This window comes from Sceloporus occidentalis, unplaced genomic scaffold, assembly GCF_023333645.1.
Source record: "Sceloporus occidentalis isolate IW3139 unplaced genomic scaffold, rSceOcc1.0.p SCAF_1, whole genome shotgun sequence".
In the NCBI taxonomy this organism is placed as follows: domain Eukaryota; kingdom Metazoa; phylum Chordata; class Lepidosauria; order Squamata; family Phrynosomatidae; genus Sceloporus; species Sceloporus occidentalis.
In genome coordinates, this window is record NW_028316981.1 from 231,620,505 (window position 1) to 231,632,637 (window position 12,133).

At 38.0% G+C, this 12,133-nt stretch overlaps 1 protein-coding gene across 12 annotated transcripts in view; it reads left to right on the forward strand.

Annotated features, from left to right (window-relative positions):
• Positions 1-12,133, forward strand: part of PTPRD (protein tyrosine phosphatase receptor type D) — a 1,452,104-nt gene that overhangs the window by 1,375,248 nt on the left and 64,723 nt on the right. For all 12 annotated transcript variants that reach the window (XM_089489811.1, XM_089489739.1, XM_089489757.1 and 9 more), the window contains one exon: positions 10,127-10,302. In XM_089489811.1, the coding sequence (XP_089345937.1) occupies positions 10,127-10,302 (176 nt within the window). The remainder of the gene's footprint in view (positions 1-10,126; positions 10,303-12,133) is intronic.

A 12,133-nucleotide genomic window follows, 5' to 3' on the forward strand; every position in this document is an offset into this window, starting at 1 on the left:
TCTTAAGTTACATACTTTGGGCCTGTGTAAGTGCCTTCAAATCTCCTTTTGACTTATAAGAACCACATAAATTTCCCAGGGTTTTCTTAGGCAAGGAATACTCAGAGATGGTTTTGCCAGTTCTTTCCTCAGAAATATAGTCTATAGCACCTGATATTCATTGCTAGTCTCCCATCCAAGTACTAACCAGGGCTGACACTATTTAGCTTCCAAGAACAGATGAGATCTGACACCTTTAAGGAAAGCAACAGAGGCAACAAATAAATATGTATTAGTAAAGTGCTTTCACATTCAGTCTCTGAATTAGGACTGCCATTTTCATCTCCAAGCTACAATTCCAAGACCCCTACTACCACTTCTTTAGCATTTTTTGAACAGTCTTAGGAAAACAAAAACTAAGGTTTTACTGTGTAAAGCATGCATAATTATGCAGCCATTCCTATCCAAGATAAATTACAGAATTATTCAGATAGCTATAGTGCAAAATTGAAATTTAGTATATTAGTGAAACCTGTGGCTGTTGGATATTTTTGAATTCCAACTTCTCTTAGTCCTAGACAGCTTAGCTGACAGTGAGAGATGACAGACTGGTAATTCAATATCTGGAGGATCACAGGTTTCCATTTGTGATTTAGAATCTCCATTTTCATCCTTGATTGATACACAAGGGATACATTCTAGATGAAAAAACATTCTTGGCATGACTAAAGAAGAACATCGACAGTCTGCTTATGTTACAGGACCTCTCAAGACTCCAGTGCTTTCTGCTTCTGTGGGACCTACAGTACAGTGAATAGCATGTTTCCCATCTAATGTTCTCTTACATGGACTGATGACTGTTTCTTATTTTTAGATCACTTCTGCACCACCTCTCTTCCAGTCCACTCAAGGACAGTGTACTTGAGATTCCCAAGTGATCTCCCTTTTACACACTTACTAGACCCAATTTAGCTAAATTACAACAGGGTTGCTTTGACATGTGCCTTCAGACCATTCTATCATGTTCTGATAGCTGCCTAGACAGACTGTCATTAATGTGCCATCTGTGCTAATCCTGCTAGGTTATTTGCACTAGCAGCATTCAGTACAATCCCCATGCAAACATAATTTCCTAAACAAAGGTCTGGTTAGTCTAGAAACCTTCAGCAGTGGCTGGCCGTATGTGGCTTATGGATGATACTCATAAAGCTCTCCATCTGGAAGTACCATAAGTCTACCCATTTTTTCCCAGTGTCTTCAATTGTAATTCAAAGTATGCTGACATGATATACAATATAAGCAGTGGTAAAACCTGAGAGGTATTGTCATTGTATTCAGGAGGAGAACTCTTTTATCATTATACTGAGAGGGGTTAAATTTACTAAACCTAAAATAAAACTGCTTGAGATACCATTCAAAAGGCTTAAAGCTGATTTTTGGCCCACACATTTCTCAACTTTGATTCAAACAGAAGAACAGGATCTCTTAAATGTCATTTTCTGAATCTTGTTTCTTGGGGTTCAAAGAAGACTAGAAAGACATTAGTTTAAATATTGGCCATTTCTCATAACATTAAAGCATAATTTCTGGTAGCTAAAAGCAAGCTTTTCCCCAAAAAATCCATTTGCCACATTATGCAAGAAAAGGTGGGAATGCATTTCCCCCTTTTTTTGTTTGCATTTGTTGCTCTTTGTTTTCTTTTGGGGGCTTTTATTTTTGAAATAATATGTGCATCACAGAACAATACCAGACATTTGTAAATGTAATTCTAATTTATGCAGGAAAATGTTTCTTTTGTACATGGCTAGTCCACATCGTTTGGTTATAATACCCACTAGGTATAGATTTCTCTTGCTGGCCTCATTCTCCCTCTCATGTGCTTTGTGCAGAAGTGTTTTATCATCTTTGATAAATGTAGGATGTGTGGCATTGTGCCCGGCTGGTGTTATTTTCTGAATCATTAACTCACATTTCCACATTCAGGAAATTCATGTAAGGCTTTTCATCTGCCCAGAAAGTTTGCAGAGCCCAAATGCTCTGCTTTATAATAAACTACTTTTTTAAAAATTAGCTTAGAGTTTCAAAACTAGGCCCTTAGAAGTAGATCAGGTACTCTGCCTTTAATACATCATGTTTGTGGAATCAGTAGCCATCATCTTTCCCTTTGGGTCTTCCTCACCTCTGCACACAAGCAATTGCTATGGCCAAAACCCAGCTGGGCTTTGGGGAGGTGCTAAGCAAGCATATTTGCCTTTGTTCCATTTGGTTTTTTAAAATATATTTAAAGTATTTTAAGCCACTTATTATTGTAGATAATTTCTAAGCAGCCAACATTGTAGAATACAGTATGCCTGTGCGATACGCGGGCGTACTATACTCAGCTTTGACCTTACACTGATGCCGCGTGACAGTTAAGTAAATGGTGCACACTCCCCATTGTGGGTTTCCCCTTACGCGAGGGGATTTGGAATGGATCCCCCCATATGAGGGAAGGGTCCACTGTATAATATTTCATAAAACAACAAGAAGAGAATCCCCAAGAAAACATATCAATAAGTGTATTTCTTGTCTTACCAGGAAGCCAGTTTGCTGGCCCAAAGCAGAGCAAGCACTATGGCTGTCCTGATACTGTGACAGGTTTCTTTCCCCCAAAAGACTGTATTTCTACAGGAGTTTGAGAAGCAGTGGTAACTATTAGCCAATCAGACTGAAACATTGGCTGGTGTTTGGGACTGGAATGAGGATGCTGACTAGTTTTCCCTTTGGTCAGGCACTGGGGGATATAAGCAGCCCCCTCAGTGTTCTGAGCTTCTTTTCAGAACAAAATCCTCAGGAAAACATATCTGTAATAAGAGAGTTGTCTCGTATGTTACCTATCTATTTGTCACAACTTTGTAGGCTGTGTGTATGGGATCTTGATCCTAGATTATGGATAATGGTGCTGCCTGGTTGAACTAATGGGGGTAAGGGGTCCTATTTTTGGACTTTGATGTAACAGTTGAGATCATACCTAGCTCTAGATGGTGCTGAATGGTCACATCCCCAAGTTATAGGAGATCCATGCAGTGGCTTCTCTGGGATCATCTGGCAAGATGGCTAGGCTTCAGCTTAACAGAGAGTTTGGTCGATGCCTGAATCTATACCTATGTCAGCACCAGCAACCATAGCCAATGAAAGCTGTGAACTCATTTCTCTCCAAATTATGTGTCGTGGTGTTCTGTATGTCAGTGGCGTAACTAGATCCTTGGACCAACAAATAGCAGGTCCAGTACCAGTATCAAACACTAGAAAAGGCCAGAGCAACAAGATGATAAGAAATGTTGGAGGGAAGGTGCAGAATCTCACAGAATCTTTAAACTGTGGCCAGGAAGAGGAGATAGTTGAATAATAGATAATGTTCATTTCTGTGTAACGTCCTTGTGATGATCTGCTGGATACAATCATGCTAATGAAATTTCACCCAGTGATCACAGAAACCGCATGCCTATAAATGAGGAGACAATCTTTTAAGACAATCTTTGAAGTTTTATCTTTTAAAACTTCCTTGACATGAAAATACATCTTTATTCTACATTACCTCCTGTGAGTTTATGACACTATGTTTCTCCTCTTTGCTTTATACTCATAACAACGCAGTGAGAAGGTTCAAGTTGAGAGGGATTCAGAGTATTTCAAAGCTCTTTGGAGAGCAGAATCAAATTTCTCAAATCCCAGTCTAATTCTGTAGTCACTTCACCACCAGACTTTGAGACCTTGTGATGGAAAGACTTCAAGAAAATACTGTGGTCTGAGTGTGTATGTTCATAGATATTTTCATGTGATGCCTTATGTTCAGTTTCTAATTTCACACTAGACTCCATAATAATATCCATAGCTATTGTGCTGAAGCTATCAGACACTCTGAAATTCATTTTATTCATCAATACAAATGTACCATGTATAATATGTGTATGAATACTGACAAAATAAATTGGTAGTCAGGAGGTGACATTTATTGTCTTCAGTAAACTGCTGTTCGTTCACACAGCACACTTTCTTTCCTATATACAATGGCTAGCAGCAGTTCTCTTTATTTTAGTAAGACTTTTTCAGTCAGCATGAGTGAAATAACAGTCTACACATTACTTTATGTCCACACAAGTGGATGTCAAGACTGTGATGAAGAGGTATGAAAAATATGAATAATTAGAGTATGTTCTTTCACCATTTCCAAATCTGAACGTGTCTTTCCAATAGTGTTTTGTGTTGATAACTTTTCAATTAAATTCATAATTTCATATTAATTCAAAACCACCTTATAGTGTTTGTAAATTAATTTCCCTATCTTTGACATAGTTTCTGTAGGATAAATCCCATTCAACATCATGAGTATACATGTTTTTTAAAACACATGCTTACACTTTTACTGTTTCAACTCCTGGATGATCAAGAATATTTGCTATTAGATATAAATGATAACCTTGGATCCTGACTCTTATGTGTGTGCACTACTACTGAGCATCTAGCCAAATGTTGCACATACACTAGAATGAAGCCAAAACCTGCATGGCTTTCATTGGTTGCATATACGTGCCTTTCAACTGTGCTAAAAAAGAAGAGATTGGTGTGAGAAGTGGTCTTGAATAGTTTTGATACAGAAATTCTCTTCATTTACCATGGGTTCTTAAGTCCTTGTAGTAACATTTTCCTCCCCATTTCCCTTTCTGAGAAGATAGTGAGTGAGCAAATAGTCATTACTTTCTTTCTAACGTTAAGAGCAGTCCAAATGCAGTTTGCTGCTGCTTATGCAGATTTTTAAAAGTCTTTATGGTTTTTCAGGGTCAGCAAGGATGAAACTGCAGGTCAAAGCAAACTTCATAAATAATCCATACAATTTAAAAATCCTTTCCAAACTGTATTGAAATTTAAATAGGGTCGCTATAGGTCAGTAGTCTGCTTCAAAGATAATTGAGTGGTAGAATGAAGAATTAGGCACATGGGAAAATAATATTTTTTTAGCAAAAGGAAAGTTCTCGTAATAAGATTATTCTATTATAGTTTCGGATTGTTCCATTTATTTTGAAGGGCTCATTTACTGTGCCTGCTGATGGCTAAAAGTCGGACAGCAACATAGCCCTCAACTGAAGCATGATCACAGAAGACCAGTTGGAAAAATAAAAATCTGGACCCCAGTTCTTGTTTACTCTGAGGTTTTCAGTTTCTGTCACTGTGGTCAGTCTGTCTGGGTGGAGAAGTCAGTTTGTTCTCTGTCAAGCTGTGATCCCAGCTGCATTCTCCTTATTTTCATCAGTAAAGGCTCCAGTTGACTTAAGTGGGACAAAATAAACAGGCTGCAATTGGGAAGGCAGATGCTTTGTACCTCTGTTTGCAGACATCATCAAAACACACTGTACCCTCTGGTACACCAGCCTTGATTCTGTTGCTCTGCTCAGTGTAAAATTTTCTCCCTGGATAGTTATTCCCATATTTTCTTATATCCCCTTTTAAATTTCCATACCTAGCATTCTTGTGATCCACATTCTGTACCTTTTGGTGCCAGGTGAAGACTTTTTTAAAAAATCTGCAAGCATTTTAGGAATGGTTTATAGTGCTTTTAGATGCCAGTAGTGTTTTTAGGAGACCCAATGTAGTGTGGTAGTTTGAGTATTGGATGACTCTGGAGACCAGGGTTTGAATCCCCACTCAGCAGTAGAAACCCCTGGGGTGACCTTGGGCAAGTCACACACTTTCGGCTTCAGAGGAAACCATGGGCAACTCCCCACCCCCGGACAAATCTTGTTGAGAAAACTCCATGACAGGTTTATCCTAAGTCGGAAACAACTTGAACTTACAAGGCACCAAAAACAGTATGAAGTCAAAGGCTTTCACGACCGACATCCAGAGTTTTTGGTGGGTTTTTCAGGCTATGTGGCTGGGTTCTAGAACATGGTCACATAGCCTGAAAAACCCACAAAAAAACTAACAGCAACAGTGTTCTAGATACTTTGTATTCTGTCAGTCCTCAGAGGGACTGATGAGCATGGGAGGAAGACACAGTTGTAGTTGCTTCTACTTTAAGCAATTTTGGCCCATGGTGGTGGACTGTGGGGGGGGGGGTAGTAATTAACATTGGGTAGTCTGGTCGCCTTAATAATTTCCTCAAGTCTAGTGAAGCTGCTACATAATGCCAGATTGGTTCATAATAAGAGCTTTGTCATATGTACCTGGGATGTATTTCCATGCTCTGGGTAATGCTGACTTGCAACATGTCACTCATGTGAATGGGGAAGGAGTTTTGCCATCCTTACCCAAAATATTTGTTTGTTTTGTTTTGTTTAGCATCCTGCATTTCTTTCAAAACTGGGAATGAAGATGTTAAATGTTAATTTGTCACTAGTCCCAGCTTCTGCCAACCTAGCAGTTTGCAAGCATGCAAAGACAAGTAGATATGTAGGTACTACTTCTGATCAAGAAGGTAACGGTGTTCGGTGCAGTCATGCTGGCCACATGACGACCAGGCTAGTCCTCAGACAATGCTGGCTCTTTGGCTTAAAATCAGAGATGAGCACCGCACCCTACAGTCGGTTACAATTAGACATTCATGTCAAGGGACTACCTTTACCTTTACCTTTACCTTTAATAACCATGAATCCACTTACTTCATTTTAACAACTAATTCTTTTAGACTAAGGCAGCATCCCTCTTACAAAATTAATATTAGTATCTTAAACCATAATAGTAAGTTCTCAGTTCTACCCTTTTGAATCTCACTCTTGGTTTCTGGCCAAAGCAAAACAAACAGCTTCATTTATACACCGCTTCATACTGAACTAGCACTGTCTAAGCAGTTTACAACAGTAAGCTAATTGCCCCCAACAATCTGGGTACTAATTTTAGTGACCTCGGAAGGATGCAAGCCTGAGTCAAGCTTCAGCCCTTTTGCTAGTATTGACCACGCAGCCTTATGGTTGTGAGTGAGTGCTGCAGTACAGGCATTTAACCACTGCGCCACCAGGGCTCCTAGCCAAGACCAAGACACATGTGCTTTGGCCATCGTTCAAAACCCCATATATAATCTCAGTGTAAGAAATCTCTCCATTAAAAAAAAGCAAAGTTTTTGCCTGTTTTATCTTTACAGTGGACCCTTGTTATACGCTGGGGTTTGGTTCCAAGATCCCCCGTGTATAACAAAATCCGTGTATGCTCAAGTCCCATTAAATGTAATGGCATAGCAAAATGGTGTCCCTTATAAAAAATGGAAAATCAAGGTAACTTTATACTTTTTTGGAACATTTTCAAACCGTGTATGCTGGAATCCGTGTATAAAAAATCTGTGTATAAGAAGGGCCGACTGTACTAGCGTTCTCAACTCCCCCTCCCCAAAATCTCCCACACCACCATCTGCACCATATTCAGTGTTCTTTTTGTCTTCTGTATCTTCACTAATGCCCTCAAAACTCCTCTGACAGAATCTTTTCCAAGATCCAAAATCTTTTCTGGTTCTCCTTCATCCTTTTTTCCTTCTAGCTATGGAGTTCCTCCTAAAGTATCTTCATCCCCTTTCTGAAATCCAATAAGACTCGGTAGAACCATTTTGTTTTTCTCTTTGTCTTCAGTGTTGTCATCTAGTCAGTCTAGGACCCGTGTTGCATTTCAAAGAAAGTCTCTCATCAAATACAGTGCCCCCAAGTCTCCTTATAGATCACTTCCATCTCCTCCTTGAATGGTTGCATTCTTTGTTTTCTTATTTAACAAAATTTTGGTACTTAAAGAGTTAGCTCCTTTGACTCTATAACAGTGCCTTTGTTACTTTGTAAAATGAGCACCTCTCCAGTTTGACTTTCCCTGTTTGCACTCTCAGACATAGCACCCTTTGCTTTCTATAACAGCCAGTAACACTTCACACACTTTTCTTAAACCCTACTTTAATTGCAAAGGGAATGAAGGAAACAAACCAAATTTCCAAATCTAAAAATTATTTCCCTTATCTCATACTCTATGTCTTTAATCATTCAGGAAGTTTTATTCTTTTTTTCACTTTTTTACATAACTTTAAAAGACTTTCTTCATTCAGTCCCAGAAAAAGCCAAAAGAGCATGTCACTTCAAAAGTCTTCCTCAAAGTTTTTCATAGAATTTCAAAAGGCAGATAACTCATCAAAGCATTTGTTAGTCATTCTTTTGAGGAATTTTTTTGTTCCCTACTTCCTACTATTAGACATTAATAAGAAAATACTTAGAAAGGAAATGTGATGGCAGCTTAGTGTCCATTTAGGCTTGCAATGGCAGGCAGAATTGATGACTTTATCCTTTGATCTCCCTCCACCTTCAGTCCTGGTCAACTAACATGGCCACTAGGAGCACTGTGGGGTTTACCATTCTTTATGGGTAGACTCTTAATTCCCCCCTTGCCAAGGGGAGTTGGTAAGGAATTTATTTTCAACCCTGTGACTAATCACTGCTATTGTTCCCCTCTCCACAGACCTTCAGTGGAGAAGGTGTCAGCCAGCCATTTCCTACATTGGAAGTTGAGGTTCTGATTGTGAACCAGTTAGTCTGGCTTCCATTTTATTTTTGTTCCCAATTCAAAATGCTAGGTTATTTCTCATTTGAGCATATGTGTAGCCTGAGACTTCATTACAAGTCATTTTTCTAAGTCAAAAAAGGGAACTATTCCAGCATACCCATGGCAACACTACAACTCTGGAAGTCACAACTCACAAGGGAGATCATGCCAGCTCCATTCCAACTTTACTGAGTTTTTATTGTTTTGTTAGGCATTTGGCTTTAAAATGGTTTCACCCCTTTTAAAGTAACATTTTCTATTTGTATTTATTTTATTTTGGTTTGCATTTGTAATTGTGCATCATTTTACCAGCCCTTGTGGGCAGAAAACCAATATATAAATATTTTTGATAAATTAATTAACAAATCCATAAAATGGCAATCAGTTAAATAAGAAAGAGGCATGAAGTTGGGGTGAGCATGGGCTTTCAAAAACTTTCACCAGAATTTTCCAACAAAAGCTTCTGTATAAAATTATTTATTGTGGAAGCAGAATGATTCTTATAGATCAATGTTTGTAAACAGAACAGAAAGCAAACAGGAGTAAAGGAAAATTCCATTTTAGGGGCTGTTAGAAAGCAGATTGAAAGTAGAATGGCTGTTATCCTAATACTGTAAAGCAAGTCTGTGGTGTGACTAAACTGGAATACTGTTTATTGTGTTCCGAAGAAAAGAGCAACGCAGTGAGAAAGGAGCTGTGCTGCCTTCACTACAATGGAAGCCAAAAACATTTGACATTGTAAGTTTGGGGAGGGGGGATAACTACGTAAGGGCATGAGTGAGATATTTAATTTTTCGCATGTTAATTCTTTTTTGCTCATAATGTTATAACTCAGAATCACCAAATGAACAGACTCTTTACAGCAGCCCAAGGCCAGATTTCAACATGAATAAAAACTATATGCTAAAGTTTATAAGGAAAATATTTGGTCACTATTATCATTGTTAAATGTTGGAAAATTGATAGTGTCGGGCACAGAAACATTTCCTATTACGTTGTAATGGGTAAGATCCAATGATGAATTTCCACTGATGGAGTAACAGATTCCAGTGGAAGCAAGAAGAACCATCCCTTGCCCCTACTGCAGCCTTCTGTGACCCTCAAACTAGTTTTGGAGAGGTTGGAAACTGAATCAAAGTTTGGAAGAAAGGCATGCTATAAATAAAGGGGTGGATGAGAAGCTGTCCATATAGCTTTGGAAGAAGGCCCTCCATAGAGAAGACCTTCTTCCTCACTGCAGTCAAATAAGCTTTACTTGGCTGCTGCACAATAAGAACAGCCTATGGTTAATGTGATATACTCAGTCAGGCAATTTAGCACTATAAAATGCAAACAAGATGGCATTGATTTATTGTAAAGTTGGATTACGTACATGCTTTTACAGTGAAATAGGTGGAAATGCCACACTAATGCAAAGAGCAACAGTATTTATTTATTTATTTATTTATTTATTTATTTATTTATTTATTTAGAGTCTTAAGATATTGATGAAAAGACAAAAAAAACATAAAATGTGAAAGTACTGAAATATTATTATTCTTGTTGCTTAGCACATTAAGATAAAGCAGCGTGAACTCTAAAGTATATGTCTTTTGCTTTCTAGGCATACCTGGCAGTGATTACATAAATGCTAACTACATCGATGGCTACAGAAAACAGAATGCCTATATAGCAACCCAAGGATCTCTCCCTGAAACCTTTGGGGATTTCTGGAGAATGATGTGGGAGCAAAGGGGTGCAACTGTTGTCATGATGACTAAGCTGGAAGAACGGTCCAGGGTAAGATACATCTGTATTTTTGGATTTAGCAGGCCTCCTGTATGAATTTATGACTTTTCATAAAATTGATTTCCCAGCTTTTTGTGATTCAGTAATTTCCTCCACACTAGAAACTCAAATATATCTTCATTGAACCTAAAATACTGCACTAAAATACATTAACATTAACAATGCAAGAATTGCACCCCTCATTTTTTAAAATACATAAACATTTTTATTCCCTTCCTGTCTTGATACATGGAAACATTTGAAAATAAGCCATGATTTCTGTTAACAATTTTTGTTCATGTCAGTGAGATATAGGACGGGGCAGTTTGAAAACAAATTCTTTCAATCATCTATGTCTTGAACTTTTCATCTTATGTGTTATTGATCCAGCTAGGCTGGGGGTAGGGAAGGGGCATCCTATGAGGACAAATGTAGCAGTCATATGTAAAGTCAACATTTTGACTTTTAGAAAATTAACTTAAACTGTTCTGTCTGCTCACACAGGACACAGCACAAATTTTGCTGTCTTCCTCCATGGCTGTTTTAGGCCTAGGGTGACATTTGTAAAACTTCCAGTTTCTTTCTGCTTCAGAAAACGGACTCATTTAAAACAGTTCATGGATGCTGAAACAAGGTAGCTTTTAAATGGGAGAAGTTGAAATAAAAAGATTAAAATGCCCACCAAAGTCAAGGGATGGCCCACCCCTGAGCTAGACAATGCAGTGGTACAGTCCTTTAAATGTTGTGTTATATCCTCTTATTTTGGATCCTAGGACATGGCCAAATTTCCAGATTTCCTAGTGATAAATTTCACCAACGTTGTGTACGTGTGTGTTATGTGAGTGTGATGTTAATCGCATTTCATGCAGCTCATAGCTGTCTTTCTTTATCGGATTGACTTTTTACCTAACACAAGCAAGCAGGCTGGAATGTGATATGAAAGAACAATCTGTGGTTGCAGATATGGGTTGATAACATAATCACTTGATATCTACAGTTGGTTTTAATGCCATCATCAAAACCAGCTACCTTAACTAAACATTTTTTTGAAATACTGTACTGGTCTTTTATGATTTGTTTTTTAACAAAGAATTTATTGAAAGATATTTCGCAACCTACCCAGGGCCATAGTCATTACATTATTGAATTGCTTATTGTGTGCATGCACATTCAGCCTGTATTAATATCACTCTTTTCAAATACATACTGGTAGTGGTGAGTCCAGTGAAGAAGAAATTTTCATCAGCATATCCTTATTTTATCTTGGCACAGCAGGCCTTAGTTAGCCTCAGTACAGAAAGTTGTTTTGAGTTAGGCAAATTAAATTTTGCCTCTTTTCTCATTATCAGCTTCTAATAATAAAGTTAACTTTTAAATGGCATCAGTGCTATCACACAGTATGAAGGGAACAAACAATGCTTTGCAGAAGACTTTGTTCACAGTTTATCATAACACTACAGGCCACTGCTAGACCATTCACAGAAACATTTGCTCAACCCTTATTAATTGCTTTTTGCATTTTCCAGTTAACTCTACTTGATTGTTCTCTCCAAAGTGTTGCTCAGAATAATAATGCTCCTAGCATATGAGTTACATTCAGGTGGCAGCACATACTAAGTCTTGGAATCCAGTTAGCTTGTTTATTATAAATTGGTACCTATAACTCTCACTTACAGTGAGTTTTTAAAATGATTATTAAAAGACAGGAATGTAATCTATTCTACCTGATCACTGATGGTCCATATATTTAAACTGTACTGTTCTCATTGGGAGCAGTTTCCTGCAGTGAAAATAAATTTGACATCTATTTCTATCTACCCTTTAAGGCTGCATAAGTTAGGGC